This window comes from Rousettus aegyptiacus, unplaced genomic scaffold, assembly GCF_014176215.1.
Source record: "Rousettus aegyptiacus isolate mRouAeg1 unplaced genomic scaffold, mRouAeg1.p scaffold_m13_p_3, whole genome shotgun sequence".
NCBI classification, from domain to species: Eukaryota; Metazoa; Chordata; class Mammalia; order Chiroptera; family Pteropodidae; genus Rousettus; species Rousettus aegyptiacus.
In genome coordinates this window covers 120236854-120252646 of record NW_023416306.1, presented here as the reverse complement: position 1 = coordinate 120252646, position 15793 = coordinate 120236854, and the positions used below count along the sequence as shown (strand labels likewise).

Below are 15793 nucleotides of genomic sequence, written 5' to 3'. Positions count from 1 at the left end.
TTAAAATATTGCCAATTTAACCATGTTTAGTTGCTAATTAGGGACATCATTTTTAACATACTTTTTTTCTTCGGATACTTCTTGAGAAGATTCCTTCACTGAAAATTTCAGTTTCATTTATATTTTTCCTTTTTCTCATTCTCCTTTCAGTAAGGAAAAGAGAAATGCCAAAAACAAACAAACAAATAAACAAACAAACAAACAAAAACTATATCTAATCCATCTTCAAATGGAGATGTGTCTTTTAGCAAGATACTTTATTTTCACTTTTGAGAAGTTATTCCTTCCCACTTCACCTCTCTTCTTTAGAATGATGATACAATACTAGAGGGTATTTCTCAGCTGAAAGGATCAGGATAGTTACATAAAATAGTACCTGAAAATGAGCAAAAAATAAAATGGCTTTAAATGCCTGATCGAAGATCAATCACATTATTATCTAGTAGAATGATTTCATGCCTCTTAGCATGGGTTTTGTCAAGTATTCTTTATATACAGGGATGCTCTCTAAATCGATAAATATTACTACTACCACTGTCATTGAATTTTGGCCCACATGATTTCTATCCTTTTCTGTCATCTGTAGTTCTTGTGACTGGCAGTCTATCACCATTACCTATGGGTAAGCTGTAGAGGTTAACAGTAGGAAAAGTTGAGGGGTAGAGATAAGTACAAACTATTAGTACTCTCCTAACAGCAACCACCGCTGGAGTTGAAGATTGACGGGAAAAGAAAGGCAAAGAGAAATAGAACCAAGGGTGACTTGGTGATATTCAAAGCAAGAGAGTTGGAGTAGATATGTTTGAGAATGCCCTATATGACAACTTGGACTCAATACTCATGGAATTATGTCAATACATCAAGGCCCATTAATCCCAAACTGAGATTCACTTCATAAAACTCCAGATTCCTGCATATCTTAGTCCTCTAGCCTGCCACCATTCTTTCATTGATAAGACAGATGAATTTGAGGAAATGATCACTTGCTATCTTCTGCCAGGTGGAATGAAAATGGTCATGTGGCAGGAAGCACTGTGTAGGGAAGGTGCTCTGAAACTCAAATCTTAGGTTTTGGCCCCTCTATCCACATAGGCCAATTGTTTAAGTACTAGTATGTGGCTTCCTCTGCAGATTGCCACCAAAGTAAGTTACCTGATGGAGCGTCAGATTACTTTATGGGAGTCACCCTGATTATTTCTCTTCTGATGTATACAGTACCGACGATAGGAGTGGATAATGGGCATCATTAGTTAGGCAGAACTGTGAAGGAAGAGGAAAACTGCTTGGTTCTGCCTGGTAAGTTACTAAACTGGCACAGAGGTAATCATTATTCAATTTGTAGTTAATCTGAAAATCAAAACATGCAGGCCTGCATGTGAAAATGCTTCTTGTTGGCCATCAGTAAAACACCGGTTTTCCTTCTAGTGGGGAGTTGTCCTTATGAAGGGCTGCTCCTTGGTTTGTTTCCCTTTGCTACCAGCTGAATCTAGCGGAAATGAGCTCAGGAACCAAGCCTTATTAGCATAAAGTTTTCATCTTCTAGAAAACCAGTCCAGACCACTATTTAGGTGCTCCTATTTTGTAGTTATCCACTATACCATGTACTTCTGTTTTATGCACTTTCCGAATGTTGTATGTTACAATAAAGTAAAAATATTAAATTTTGCATAACTAACAGAAAATTAATATTCAATAATTCCAGCCCAGCAGCCTGTATCATACTCTTCCTTATGGCGGTTTTTGCTTTTTTCATTAAATTTGCTGTTTTAGGGATGTTCCACAAATCAGCTTTATGCCACTGTAAAGGAAAAACTCAACTAGCCTTTTTGCCCTTCCTATGTTAAGGAAAAACATAGTTTCTCCCTACTACATCTTTCTTCCCTGAGTCTCCTTTACTATTTACATAAAACATTTCACTTCTGGTTACCGATGTGTGGAGGCTTTTCCCCACACCAAGCAATTCTGCAATGCCAGCTGGGTATCCTACGGTTTAACTCAATTCTGACACTATGTGAAGATACTGTCAGATGCCACAGGTTAAGGGCTCAGTGCCATAAGATGGCTCTCCTCATCCCACCCACACTCACTTCAGAAACCAATCACAAGCCCAAGTGCTTCTGACCAACCAGGTTCCAAAAGCCCCATACTTGGGTTAGATTAATGTGCTAGTAGCTCACAGAACTAAGGGAGACTTAGGTTTGTTGGTTTATTAAAGGACATAATAAAGGACACAGATGAACGCCAGATGGAAGAGATGAGGACAAGGCATGTGGGAAGGAGTGCAGAGCACCACTCTTCTCGCACCTCCATGTGCTCACCAACCCAACTCTCCCAATCGTTTATGGAGGCTTCATCACAGGAAGATCAATCATTAACTGTTTCCAGCCCTTCTCCCAATATTGTGGTGCAAGGCTGAAAATTCTAAACTTCTAATCATGGTGGTTCTAGTGATTAACTTTCATCCAGGAGCCCACCCAGAGTCACATAAGAACAAATGACACTCCTATCACCCAGAAAATTGCAAGGGTTTCAGCTCTTGGTCGGGAACAGAGGTCAAGGACCAATACAATAAGAAATGCTCCATTATCACTTAGGAAATTACAAAGGTTTTAGCAGCTCTATGCCAGGAACCAGAGGCAGACTAGTATATATTTACTACTGTCTTACAGAAAACATGAGGTCATTATTCGACAAGCCTAATTCTCCTAGTCTTTAAGATATAAGAACATCTATTATATCCCAGGGACATTCTCCTAAACCTTCTCCCCACCCCCTTCCTATCTGCAGCACATACACTCCTCCAAGAAACAAAACCCTTAGGCCTTTCATCTATCCTCAATATTAACTTCTAGAGTAGCTTCAGATCTGAGCATCTTCCTTTATGTGCCCAGATGGAAACACATACCAAGTATGAACTAGAGGACTTTCATTAACCATCTTTTCTAGAAACATGGGTTTTGAAGCAATAGGACCCAAGCTTTAACAGATATTAGCTGAAATATTAAATTACTAAATGTCTCTGAGCCCATTTTTGTCATCTGTAAAGCGTTATATCTACTTGCCCACAGGTATGCAATGAGAAAACAAGCAGTTTGTACAAGTGCTTAATACAGAGGACTTTCAGTCAAGCAAGGAACATTAATCAACTAAGACTGTATCTCTTGGTAGTCCACATCACACTTGTTCTTACTAAAGTTACTATATATAGTCAAGGTTCAGAAAACAGAATCTAGTTTAGCAAGAAAGAATTTAAATTTTATTGAACTGCAGAAATAATCTATACCATGAACCAGCATATACAATTCAAACAATCTTCACATTTAATCATCTGACGTAGTTTTTCTACTCAATTTTTTAAAATGCTAGTTATGTATGACACACTTAGTTTATTTCATATCCAATGAATTATGATCTTCAGATGGAAACTACTACAATGCAGGGTATTAAATGGCCTAGAGAATCAAAAGAAATAAACTATAGCCCATGCTTCCAGGAGCTGAGTGACAAAGAGTGTCCAGTTCCAAAAGCACTGTTATGACCCACACTCACAAAAACAATGCCGTGTGAGTCCCACACTAGTTAGTGCATTTGACTGACAAAGCCAGTGACACTCTGGTGCAAAAGGGTCTGAGGAATAAAGGAAAGCACACCTACAAACTAATCCATAAAATCAGCCCCTATCTGTAGTGAAATACTGCTTAAACATATTTACTCAAAAGTATGTGGAATGGACAAACCTAGTGGTCTACGCATACATCACTACGCCTATTTTATCCTAATTAAATTGCATATTTTTCTTGACTAAGGCTATTATTGCTAATTTAGTGAGAGAAACTCATATATAATTACAACTTATACAATTTTATTTGATGGAATGAAATTCAGAGGAACAAACCAACTGGAAATTTCCATGTTGTATATTCTTTCACAAACATACTATACTCAATCTAGGGTCTATCAAAAGTATGATTTTAAAAAAACCTAAAATAAACTGAGGATTCTCTTCTTCCTACCTCACAAAGAAATCTTATTTTTAAAAACTATTTTTAAACCAAAGAGAACAAAGAACTTTAACTTCTTGTTATTATCTTTTAGTTCAGTTTATGTAATAATTTATATCTGTGAAAGAATTCAAATTTATTGATTGAAAGGCTTTGCTTGATTTATAAAGCAACTGAAAGACAAATTGTTGAAGAGGTAGCATTTAGTGAAGTAAATACAGTTTTGGGAAGGGGACTTGCAACTGATGTACATTTGACTGAAAAATTATTTGTATTAGGTTACCATGCAGACCTATAAAACAATAAAATGTAGAAAAACACAGAAGTTTTGAGATCCCAACAGAGTAACCTTTCTTCTCATGAGAACCAGATTTTTTTAGAAGCTACAGCTATTAAAGTTTACAGAAGTACAAAACACCAACACTAAACAAAAACTCTTTATTTTTTAAGAAAAAAAAAAAATGTTTCCTCATTTTCTGTTCTTGGCATAACTTTTAATTCATTCCAGTGGAACCAAAACCTCCTGAACCCCTTTCGGTGTCATCTAACACCTGAAAAGACATAAAAGTGGTAAGCCATATAGTTATTGGATAATTTTCAAAAAGCTAAGGAAATAGAATTCACAGTATATTTAAATGAATAGTCATCCAAAGTAATGCTACATGACAGCTATGAAAATCATTTCAAAAAATTCTAAAACTGAAGTTTTAATTTTGTTTAAAACACGACTAGTCATATATGCTACTATTTACTTAGAAATACCATATTAAATCCTCAAAATTTTATTTTTCCTTCACTGAAGATGTTATATTATGCATTTCCTACTCAGTTTTTATGATACTTACTTGAACTTCTTCTATTTCTGGATAAAAAATCCGTTCACAAATGAGCTGTGCAATTCGGTCACCCTTTTTAACTTCGAAGGAAAAAACAAAACAGTTTTTATGTTTATTACTGATAGTTTATGACTGATATTTATGAATGCATTCTCTACAACCTGCCTTGTACAATGAGAATTAGTTAGCACTGTGTTAGACACACAAAACTCAGAAAACTCACTGCTTTTATGACTCTATGTTTAACGTACCTTCAAACTTTTCTTTGCCAAAATTAAAGAGTATAACACCAATATCTCCTCTATAATCTTCATCTATGACACCAGCTAGAGAAAAGAAAAATATCATTAGCTTGGTTTATGCTACCAAAACACCGAGGGTATATGATGACCTCAAAATCATTCTTATGTAGCTGAGATTTTTATCCTCACAACTGAACAAGTGAATCTTGCTCTGGTACTATGCGAAGCCTCAAAAATAAGGAATGATACTACTAAAATGCAACTAAAAAGAATTTAGAAAATATTCCGAATTTTCCTACCTGTCACCCTTACAAATGGTGATCATTTCCTACTCTAAACAGGGAGCAGGGCACTTAGCAGATTGGACAAGTTGTCCTGAATGGCTCTCTCCAAACTGACTCTCTCCACCTGCTGCACAGCTGCCAAGAAGACTAGGAGAAAATTACGAATTGGGTTTTAAAGGCTTTTCCTAGTAGCAGCTTCCCACTAATAACTAGATTGAAATATGACTGAGTCATAAATAAAAATGTCAAAGAGCCTGAAGATATGCAGAGGAATAAGTCAGTGCTAACACTGTTAGGCAGCAGTCTAGCAAATATCAGAACTTTTTATTTTTATAACAAAAATGGACCTGAACTTTGCAGTTCAGTATTCGTCTGCTTTTAAATTGAGCCACCACACCTTCTTAGAGCATGAAGAAGACATCAGCACAGAAGCTTAACAGTGAGTATAATTTTACACAGAATTGTTGTGTAATTGGTACCTATTTGGAGACTATAAACACAGGGCAGCAAATCTTTGCAGGAGAGAAACTTAAGCCACGGCCCAGCCTTAGCCCAGAGAGGTTCATTTATCAGTTATTAGGACCAAGAATTTAAAACATTTTCATAAACACAAAGTATAGATGATACAGGTACATCAGGCCTTCTCGTTTCATTTTTTTAAATATTGAGACAATTCACAATTCGACTTTTTTTTACTGTATTCAGACTTGTATAACCATTACCATAATCAATTTTAGAACATTTCATCACCCCAAAAAGAAACCCCCTACCTACTAGCAATCACTTCCACCTCCCACTGCCAATTTCCTTTAATACATTTCCCTCAGTTTGTAAAATGGATAGAATTCATGTGAACCTAAATAGATGTAATTTCATGTAACATCTTATTAATACCCACTTCCTAAAAGAAACAACAAAAACCTCTTATCAAGGGAAAAAGGAAATAAAATAATCAGGAATTTAGCTCAATGGGTACTAATGCTGGTTGGCGAGACTCATTCTTTGAAGGTCAGCTGAAAAAAATTTTATTTTTAGAACAAGGGTAAACAGTCCCTTCAAAAAAAAGCAAATTAAAAAAAAAAAAGTCCCACCATAGGAAAAATACTCAGAAAAAACAACATTTTAGATTTTTCCAGCGGATTACAGAAGTTTAAATGAACTCTATGCGTTATGAATGAGTTACTAGGGGTAAGTGAAATTGGATTCAAGCACTTCTTAAAAGGTGCCCGACACAAAACTTTTAAGTTTAAATGAAAGATAAATGAAATGCGAAAGGTGAGTACAAAAAAGGCTGAAAGGCAGCAAAGGTGGTTCGTATCATGTCCAGACTGAAGGAAACAGTCTGTTCCTTTCTAGTTGTAGAGCAATGAAACTTTGACTAATTCAAAGAATACTGAAGTCTGGTTTCCTTTTCCACTGCCAGTGGACTGTTAACTTAGTCCTTAATATTTACAGACAGAACTGATAAAGATGGGATCAGCTCTTTTTTATATTACCTACATGCAGAAAGTTTTCGCTGCAGGAACAATGTAGATCAGATTTAATGAAGAAAACCCTCAATAGAACATGTTACTCATGCCGGAGCAGAAGTCCACAGAAAGGCCATGGAATCTCTATCTCCACGCCACAAGGCTTGGAGTACAGGCTAGTTACTACTCATTTATCTAAACTGCGTTAGATAAAGACAATGTGGACTGACTTTTTCTGAACTCTTTTGTTCTCTACATTATCAGAACATTTTTAAATTACCCAAATAGTATAAACATTTTTATGGTAAAAACTAATAATATTCCCCTATCCTCCCTCGAGTAGCCAATATTACAATAATATATTTTAAATATTATTTTCCTTTTTTCCACTTAAAATATAGGCATCCTTTGAGATTAATGTCTTATTTTTTTAGACCCAAGATATGGAAATAAAATATCATTATTTATGTATCTCTTATATATTATCACAAATTCAGGTTGCTTTCACATTTTTACTATAACAAACAAAGCAGCCCTCCTTTACATATGTCCTTGTGTATTAGTGCTTTTTACCCTTATCAAAGTTTCCAAAAAAGCACTTTCCAGGGTCAAAGGGTGTGTACATTATAAATTTTAATAGACATTACTAGACAATTTGCAAAAAAGGTATAGCAATTCAAACTTTTATCAGAGATATTTGAGAATGCCCTTTTCCAAAGTTCTTACAGTACCAGATAGTAGCAATCTCTTTAATTCTAGTCCATTTGATGAGTAAAACATGGTATCTCATGGTGTTACTTTGCATTTCCCTGATGACTAGGCTGGACTTTCTTCCCTTGTATGTTTGTTGCACACTTGCATGTCCTATTCTCTATTGTGATGGGGGTTTTTTGACTTCTATATTGTTTGGTTTTTTTAAAATCTGTTTAGGTATTTTTTTTTCATATGACTTACAAGTATTTATTTTTCTACACTATGCTATCTTCTACCATACAAATACACTCCCTCTTTGTAAAGATCTTTGCTATAAATCTGTACAATTGTTCTATCATATTCAAATGATTGGATGTCTTGCACCCTGAAACGCCAGATGATCTACTAAGACTTTATGCTTGGCACACAGACATGGGGAAAGCCTTCAGCTAACTAAAAAAAATTAAGTTGTTGGAAGTCAATTAAAATGTATGGCAGAAAAAAAAAGAAGCCTTCAATTAATACTTTTTTTTTTTTTAGCATGAATGCCAGCAGTATAAAAAAATCCAATAGTTTCAAGTTCATTTATTACTCAAAGGTGATTGAACTTCAAGAAAACCCAAGGCTTATTCTTTTTCTATATAAGGGACATAAGCATCAGGGAGATTTTTCTTCATGAGAAAGCAGAAAGTATTTTCAAGTTATCACTGGAAAAATCATGCATTGGAACTGGCAGAGTGATTAACTGACTTCGGGCAAGTTTTACTGTGTCAAGACTCTGGCATGTCATTTGTTGGAAACCTTGGGTGAAAACTATCCACACCTACCAGATGTGAATTCTGAAAAGAATCCTGCATACTCAACTTTTCCCTTTGACCCTTATTTACAGCGTGGGATTTCTAACATCTCTCTTCTGAAATAAAAACTGTGGCCAACTATGATAAATTTGTGCTTAAGAGACATTTTTAAGATACTCTGCATCCAAGAACACACCACAATGTGATTTTATAAATAATACCACACCAACCACCAGGAAAACTAACTTTCCAGTTCTTTTACATGAATTTTTTTCAGAGGGTTGTTTTAAATGGAGCAAAACTTAGTAACACAGTTGGAAAAAACAAGTGTCCACATCAAAAAAAAAAAAAATTGTAAATCCCCTAGGGAACAGGAAATTAACTTACAGGATCCAATACGTTCCAAGCAGTGTTAGATGCTTTACATACATCATTTAATTGTTCTACCCTTTATAGGCAGGCACACTAATTTTCATCTCACATGTGGAAATCAAGCTTAGAAAATTTAAATAACTAGTTAGTGACAAAGTTGAGACCCAAATCTAGCTGTTACTTCAAAGCTCATGTTCCTTTCAGAAGTCTTTGAAATTTCTTTAAGAAAATATAGTCTTTTATATCCTAAGTTATAGGCCTACATTATTAGACTTGACCTTATAAAAGTTATTTTTGAAAAATCAAGCTTAACTAAGCCCAGGCAATCCTCAACTCAAATGGGCTGACCATCACTGTTGTGTCAAACTCAGCCCCCTCCTTAGTCCCTAAGAAACATTTCTGGGCTCCTGTCTTGCCCCACAGCACCACTTAGTGATACCATGGGGAGACCAAGGACAGGCTCATTCTGCACACTTAAGCCCTGCAGTCCAAGTAACAGTGAGCTAATTCAGGACAGTGCTTGTTGAAAGAGGGGTAGGGTGATCTGCATCATTTAACTGCAGTGGAAAGAAACTAGAATCAGGTGAATGGAGATTCCAGTTTTTAGCGTGTCACCTTGGGCTCGTCTCTGAGCTCATTTCTCATGTTAAAAAGTAGCTTTGTAAAAATGGCATGAAGTGGAGAATCTAGCACATCCACTTATCCAGAGGGCCAAGATGTCTTGTTAGCGAATGAAGCATTTGCTCTCTATCAATGACAATAAAGAAGTGTCAGGACATGGGGATCCCATCAGTGGGGTCTGTACCCCAGTGATGAGATCTGAAGGGAGCCATATCAGAAAGGTGAGAATTTCCTTACAGTTAAGGGGTGGTTAGATATCTTACAAAAAGGGTGGCCAGCAGTGGAAACTGGGGCTTCTTCATGAAAGGGACCCTGTGAGAGAGTTGAAGACTTTGGGAGACATGAGCCATTGAGGACTTCTGGCCAAGAAATGTAGATAGGAAAGCACAATGTTCTCTCTTGACTAGATAAAGATTCTTCTTATATTTTGCCAAACATGGATGCCTCTCTTATGGAGATAAGTAAATATTCTGAAGCCAATATAATTGCTTAAATAATCATGAAAGCTTTTTCTTCTCTTACAACAAACATTCTTCTAAGAATAGGGTCATTTTTGGACTAAATGCAATCATCACTAAACCAAGGCAAAAATCCTATTTGCCACATAGTGTCTAGTTAGCCTATTAATAAAATAACACGCATTTCACATAATGGTCATTTAAAAATTAGACATAATCAAATAGCACTGGAAACTATATCATTAATTGTCTATTATTCAGATAGAAATTTCTAAAAGGCAAGACAGAACATGTATATTACCTCCTACATCTATGAAGTGTTTTGCAGCCAAGCCAGAACGTGGAGCTAAAAAACAAAAAAGGAGAAATTCACTATTTTAAGAAGGAAGGGTGATATTGGATATAATTGACACAATTTAAGCATGTTACTCTCATCTCTCATAACACTGACATTCATCTTAGCTTCAGCAGATGGTTCTGAATTAAAGAATATATTTATCATACTGTATTACCAAACTAGAAAAGTTTAGATAAATCTGACAAGGTTTAATTTGAAGCCAACTTAAGCCAGTTGCACACAACTTCAGTCAATTGAGGATCTATAGTGGTGCAGCTGTGAACTGCTGCAATGAAATGAAAGTTGATCAAGTGGGTACAACCACAGACTACTCTGTGAAGTCTGGCCACAAAGTGAGGACTGCAGCTGGTAGGAACACGAAACTGAGGAAGAGGACTTCTGTTTTAAGATGGGAGTTCTGAGCATGTTGCAATGTAATTGGGAAGAAGGCTGAGAGAGAAAGGGTCAGCAGGCAGGGGTGGTACATAAACTGAATCAAAGAGCAGCAGAGCTTAGCCTAAGATTGGAGACTCTTTCCTACTCATGATTCAGATGCCAAGAGACATACCTGTATGAAATAAATGAATCGGAGTAAGATAAAAGGTTTAATATCAGTCAAGCAAAATGCCAAAAACTAAACCTTAAGAACTCAATTTCACTATGCTTTTCATTCTTACTATGCTTCTTATTCTTAACAAATAAACATAAAAAGCAAAGTTTATTCCAGAATAACTTAAATCAGAAAACTTTGTCAATAAACACTGCCTTCATTTTTATTTCACACTATCTGATTCCCCACCCCACCCCCCAGAATACACTAAAAAAGCAGTCAGTGCTGACAAAAAGAGATAGAGAGCTCATCTCAATTTTCTTTTAAGGCTGAAGTATTCTCAGTCATGACTAACAAGGTGGTGGTAGTCTAGCCACCACTTTCCATCCCTTGCAGGTGAAGGGTCAGTTTCATTTGCTCCATGTTTACTCTCGAGTTAGTCAGAAATTATGCTCCTGGAAAGAACTTTTAAATCTCTTTCTAGAGACTCACTCCTGAAAAGTCAAACCTATTGACTTGCTCTCCATTTTGCCCTAACTCTTCCTACTATGAAGTGCTTCCTTCTAGTCCATTGAAGAGTATCCCTTATTCCAAAACACCCCATACAGGGAAACCCAAAGGGGAAATGGCTAAGTGGCCCGATATACACTGGGATTGCCAGAGGTTAGTTTTACTTATATGATGAATGCCATGTGCCATTGCACTATGTCTGTCTTTACTTTCCTACATACATATATTAGCCTTTCTCATCACCATCTTCACAAAGAAATCTGATTTCATATGTAATCTGGTCCTTAAAGGGGAAGTTAGCATGAACACTGATAAAAGTACCAGTTAAAAAGCACCTATATTTGCAGTTTTTCTCACAGTGAGTAGTTATTTGGGCCAATGTGAGCCTCTTGAAAGATTAACTAAACAGAAAAAGACCACACAGAGACAAAAGGAGATACAGGCATACCTGGTTTTTATTGCACCTTGCTTTATTGTGCTTCATAGTTGTTGCCCCTCCTTTTTTTTTTTTTTTTTTTACAAACAGAAAGACCCTCCACCAGTAAAAAGATTACAACTTCCTAAAGCACAGATGGTTAGCATTTTCTTAGCAATAAAACATTTTTAAATTAAGGTATGCACATTCTTTTAAACATAATGAAATGCTGTTACACTTAATAGACCACGGTTCAGTGTAAACATAAATTTATATGCACTGGGAACCCAAAATTCATGACTTGCTTTATTGTGATATTTACTTCACTGCAGAGGTTTGAAAGTGAACTCACAGCATATCTCTGAGGTATGCCTGTATGTAAATGAAAGTTTTCAAATGGCTGTATTTGCCATTGCAGATGCCACTTCTTCATTTTATGATGCAGAACGAGCAATATCCCTTCCCTTATTTATACTCCAATGAAACTAAGATAAAAGAGCATGACAAATAATTACCTATGTCTTAAATAACTTACCTACTCTTCCATAGCACCCAGAAGGAAGAGCTATCTGAATGTCGGTTTTCACGAGTGTTTTCTCCATAGGTGGTACTGTGTAATCATAGGCACTAGGAAGATATAAGAAGAAAATAACTGGTATTTAGATATAATAATTCTCTATGAATTTTTTAGGTGAAAGAGACGACAACATGTAAATAAATGAATTCTCTGAACAATTTGGTTGGGAAATTGAGGTAATTCCTTAGCAGGAGGCAGAAAAGAGAGACTTTTAAAAGGTGTATGCTTCAGTAACACTATGAAAAGAGGAAGAGAGAACCAAGAAAGAAGGGTAAATGATAAATAGCTAACATTTATTAAGCCTTACTAAGCCCGAGGCACAGTTCTAACTCACATTCTCACAACAATCCTCTAGCAATTAGGGAAAACATACAGAAGGAAAGGGGGTAGAGCTGTGTTGCATCTGTTCGGCTAGTCTTGGTAGTTTACTAGCTGTGCCCATGAATTTCACTGGCTGAAGGAGAGAGGTGACCATTGTGAACAGCCCTGGAGATGGACACCGCTGAGGAACGGATTCTCTAAGGTCCACCCAGCAAATGCTATTGTTGCTGTTACTGTGGCCCCCTCATTAATAGAAATTTAAGAGATTTTGCAATAAAGAGCTGGAATTTACTTTTAATACCTTAATTAAGGCGGGTAAAAGCAGCACTGTGTCTACTTTCAACAGAATTTCTTCATAGTTAAAACCTAATTTATTAAAGCTCAGTTATTTTCATGGTTTTTTTTTTCCAGTATGTATAAAATCACCTACATTTATTAGGAAGATGCTTAAAGTACCTTAAATCAGTCTTTCCTATGATTCACAGCACTGCCCAGACATGGTGTAGTTAAACTACAACACCCTTTTTATTCATGAAAATTAAGGGACTGAACTATATCCCTTTCAGCTACAAGTCCATACCTCACTTTTCTTTTTTCTTTTCTCCCTTACTATCATCACACTTTCTCTCCTTCCCTCGTACTTATGACTTAGAGCAGTAGTTCTAACATTAGAATTACCTGGAATGAGTTAAAGTATATCCTAAGGTTTTAGTCATATAATAAATATCCCCTACCTCCAATGTCACTTTTCACCTACCTTCATGGTTATAAGAATTGGGTACAGTAGTCAAAGGTAAAAAAAGCACTGAGTTCAGGGTCAAAAATCCTATTAATTTCAAGCCTTTGGGCTATCAATTCAGCCCCTTACAAACTCTCTCATCTGTAAAAAGTAACACATGTCTACTTCGGGATTGTTGTGAGAATTTAAAATATGGGAAAGATTTTAGTACAGGTAAAAAGTGTACAAATGAAAAGGTGGTAGTATTACCAACATCCCTGCTTTTTATATTTGGACCCTTTCTTAAATGTCCAGTCCTTAGATCGAACTTAAATATGCATGTGTGAAGAAATTTTATTAAGCCTTTAACGCAGAAGCAGTCTTCATTAATCCTTCTTAGGTATTTTCATAGTCAGTATACAGGCTCCCACCATGGCTTTCCTGTTGGGCATGGCATCGTGTTCAGGTCGTTAAAGCCAAGGTGGGCCTTATTAATCTCTACCTTCCATCTGGAGAGGGTACAATGCACGTTGCAAAACAAAGCCTCAGAAGACATTGATATTTACCATTCTACACTTTTTGCCCAAATGCCTAATGAATTTATGCTGGAGGAAAGATGAAATTTTCTGCACAAAAAGGGCGGAAACCTACATATATGCAAAAAAATGTTTGACCTGTAATCTTTTAAGTGACCGTTTCAAGCTGCGGTAGCAGAGGACCTGTATGTAAGTTTACGTGACTGAGAACTCTAAAATCCGAGAACTGGGTCTTCTCTGCGGGGGCAGGGATGGCAGAGTCAGAAGGCGGCCTTATCGCCCGGGTCGGTCTCCCTCGGGGGCGTCGGCAGCCAGCAGTCGCCACTCACCTGTATAGGTCATAGCCCGCAGCCCGCGCAGACCCCTTGGTCGGGGCGGTGGCGTGCTCCGAGAGCCGGACAAAGCGGAGCCGTATGGCGCCGTCCTCCGCAGGCCGGGCCCGCTTGCTGGGGGAGATGGTGGGTATCTCTTCAGAGCAGGGCATGGCAGAGAAGAGCGCGGGAAGCGGTAGGAGAAAGGAGCGGGCGCAGGATGAGCCAGCCAGTAAGAACACACTAAGTTTTAAACTTCCCGCCAGCAACTACCCGCCCCGCCCACTCCTCCTGGACGAGCTCACAGTTTGGCTGAGAGGGGAAGCGAAATTCAAATTGTGGGACTAGAAACACTTCTCCGAAAGCAGATTTGAGACTAGAAGCTACTGACCTTCTTTAAGCTTTCCAAACTTAGCACACGGGTCCAACGCAGAAGGACAGCTTCTGTGGCGTCCCCCGCACACAGTAGAAAACCAATCCTCCACCCCCACGGAAAGGTCCGAACCGACTCGCTCTCGCGCTTTAGGATTGCGCGCCCTCCCGCTTCCCCAGCCAAACAAAGCGAGAAGACGTGCGTGGTTCTTGCTAGTTCGCCGGCCTCCGCCCAGTCCCGCCAGCAGGGGCGGGGCAGTCCGCTGGCCTCCCATCCTCCCCACACCTTAGGAAGCCTGGGCCCCCGCATTACTGGCGCCGCGGCATCCTCGGCTCAGTCTGCGAGCGCTGGGCTGCGGCCGTGGCGCCCCCAGCAGCGCGGCGCCCCGCAGGGCGGCATCGCGGGGCGGGCGTGCCCCGGAGAGCGCCGCCATCAGGACGCTTGGCCGTACGCTGCGCGCGCCTTTGAACGCTGAGCGAAGCGGAGACGGAAGGAAGTGGCTGAGCGCAGGGCGACAGCAGAGGGGAATCATTTGCCCCGAGCTTAGGCGCTTGTTGGTTATTCCGCTCCCGCAGGCGCGCGCCGGATCTACACCCTAGAGACGCGTGTCCCAGTAAAGTGACCTCGGAAGCAGTAACTGCCTCCTGACGAGAGGCGTACGGAAGCACCGCATGAGATGCCGGAGCTGGCTGGCGTAAGCCCTGTGCAGGAAGCGGCGCTCTGTCCAGAATCTCGCCCCCGGCTGCCTCTGCCTCTCTCATATTCTCATTTTTCTGGCCCCCTTTTTAAAAGACTATCACCGAGGCCCGAATGCCCGGGTTCAGCGTATCTGCTGAACTTACCTAGGGCGGCGCCGCCCGCGGCCATGTCTTCCCAGGCTCTAATCTCCGGGGCCCTCAAAGCAAAGGAACTGCACAACTGTGCGGGTGGCGCTACGCCCTACCCTGTGGGCAAGGCAACGAGTTCGATTTCCCTACAGCACCGAGTATGCAAGATGGTGGCCTGTTACTCTTGAAGGGGGCAGGGGAGCAGGATTTTTAAGGATAAATGGCAGTGACAACTCAGTTGAAATCCTATCACTGTTCGGATGACCCCACAGCAGCACAGAAGGGGTAGCTATGATTCAAACGAAAATCTTGGGCCACGCTGGTGTTGCTTACAGCGGGGATGAGCAAATCACTTTCTATATAATTCTAAAATTGGATTTTCTACGATACAAATTCTCCGGAACCGAGGTAAAAAAAAAAAAAAAAAAAACCTGGAAGCTGAATTGTAATGCAATTTGTCAAAATAAATACAAACTATAGGAGGGCAGTTTTAGAAAAAAAAGATTACGTATTGTTGGGGAAGTTTTCAAACTTCTTGCTGTGTC

At 38.8% G+C, this 15793-nt stretch overlaps 1 protein-coding gene across 3 annotated transcripts; it reads right to left on the bottom strand.

Annotated features, from left to right (window-relative positions):
* Positions 1–3233: 3233 nt before the first annotated feature.
* DUT (deoxyuridine triphosphatase) lies at positions 3234–15351 on the bottom strand. Of its 3 annotated transcripts, none has more exons than XM_016163261.2 (7): positions 15264–15351; positions 14067–14205; positions 12121–12212; positions 10075–10119; positions 5089–5163; positions 4847–4917; positions 3234–4552 (listed from the first exon to the last, which is right to left on the bottom strand). In XM_016163261.2, exons 1-7 carry the CDS (start codon positions 15286–15288, stop codon positions 4496–4498), a joined length of 504 nt encoding a protein of 167 aa, XP_016018747.1. In that variant the 5' UTR covers positions 15289–15351; the 3' UTR covers positions 3234–4495. The 3 variants fall into 3 exon arrangements, with proteins under 3 accessions (XP_016018747.1, XP_016018746.2, XP_016018745.2); XM_016163260.2 differs by lacking the exon at positions 15264–15351 and adding an exon at positions 14734–14973; XM_016163259.2 differs by lacking the exon at positions 15264–15351 and adding an exon at positions 14440–14726.
* Positions 15352–15793: the final 442 nt, after the last annotated feature.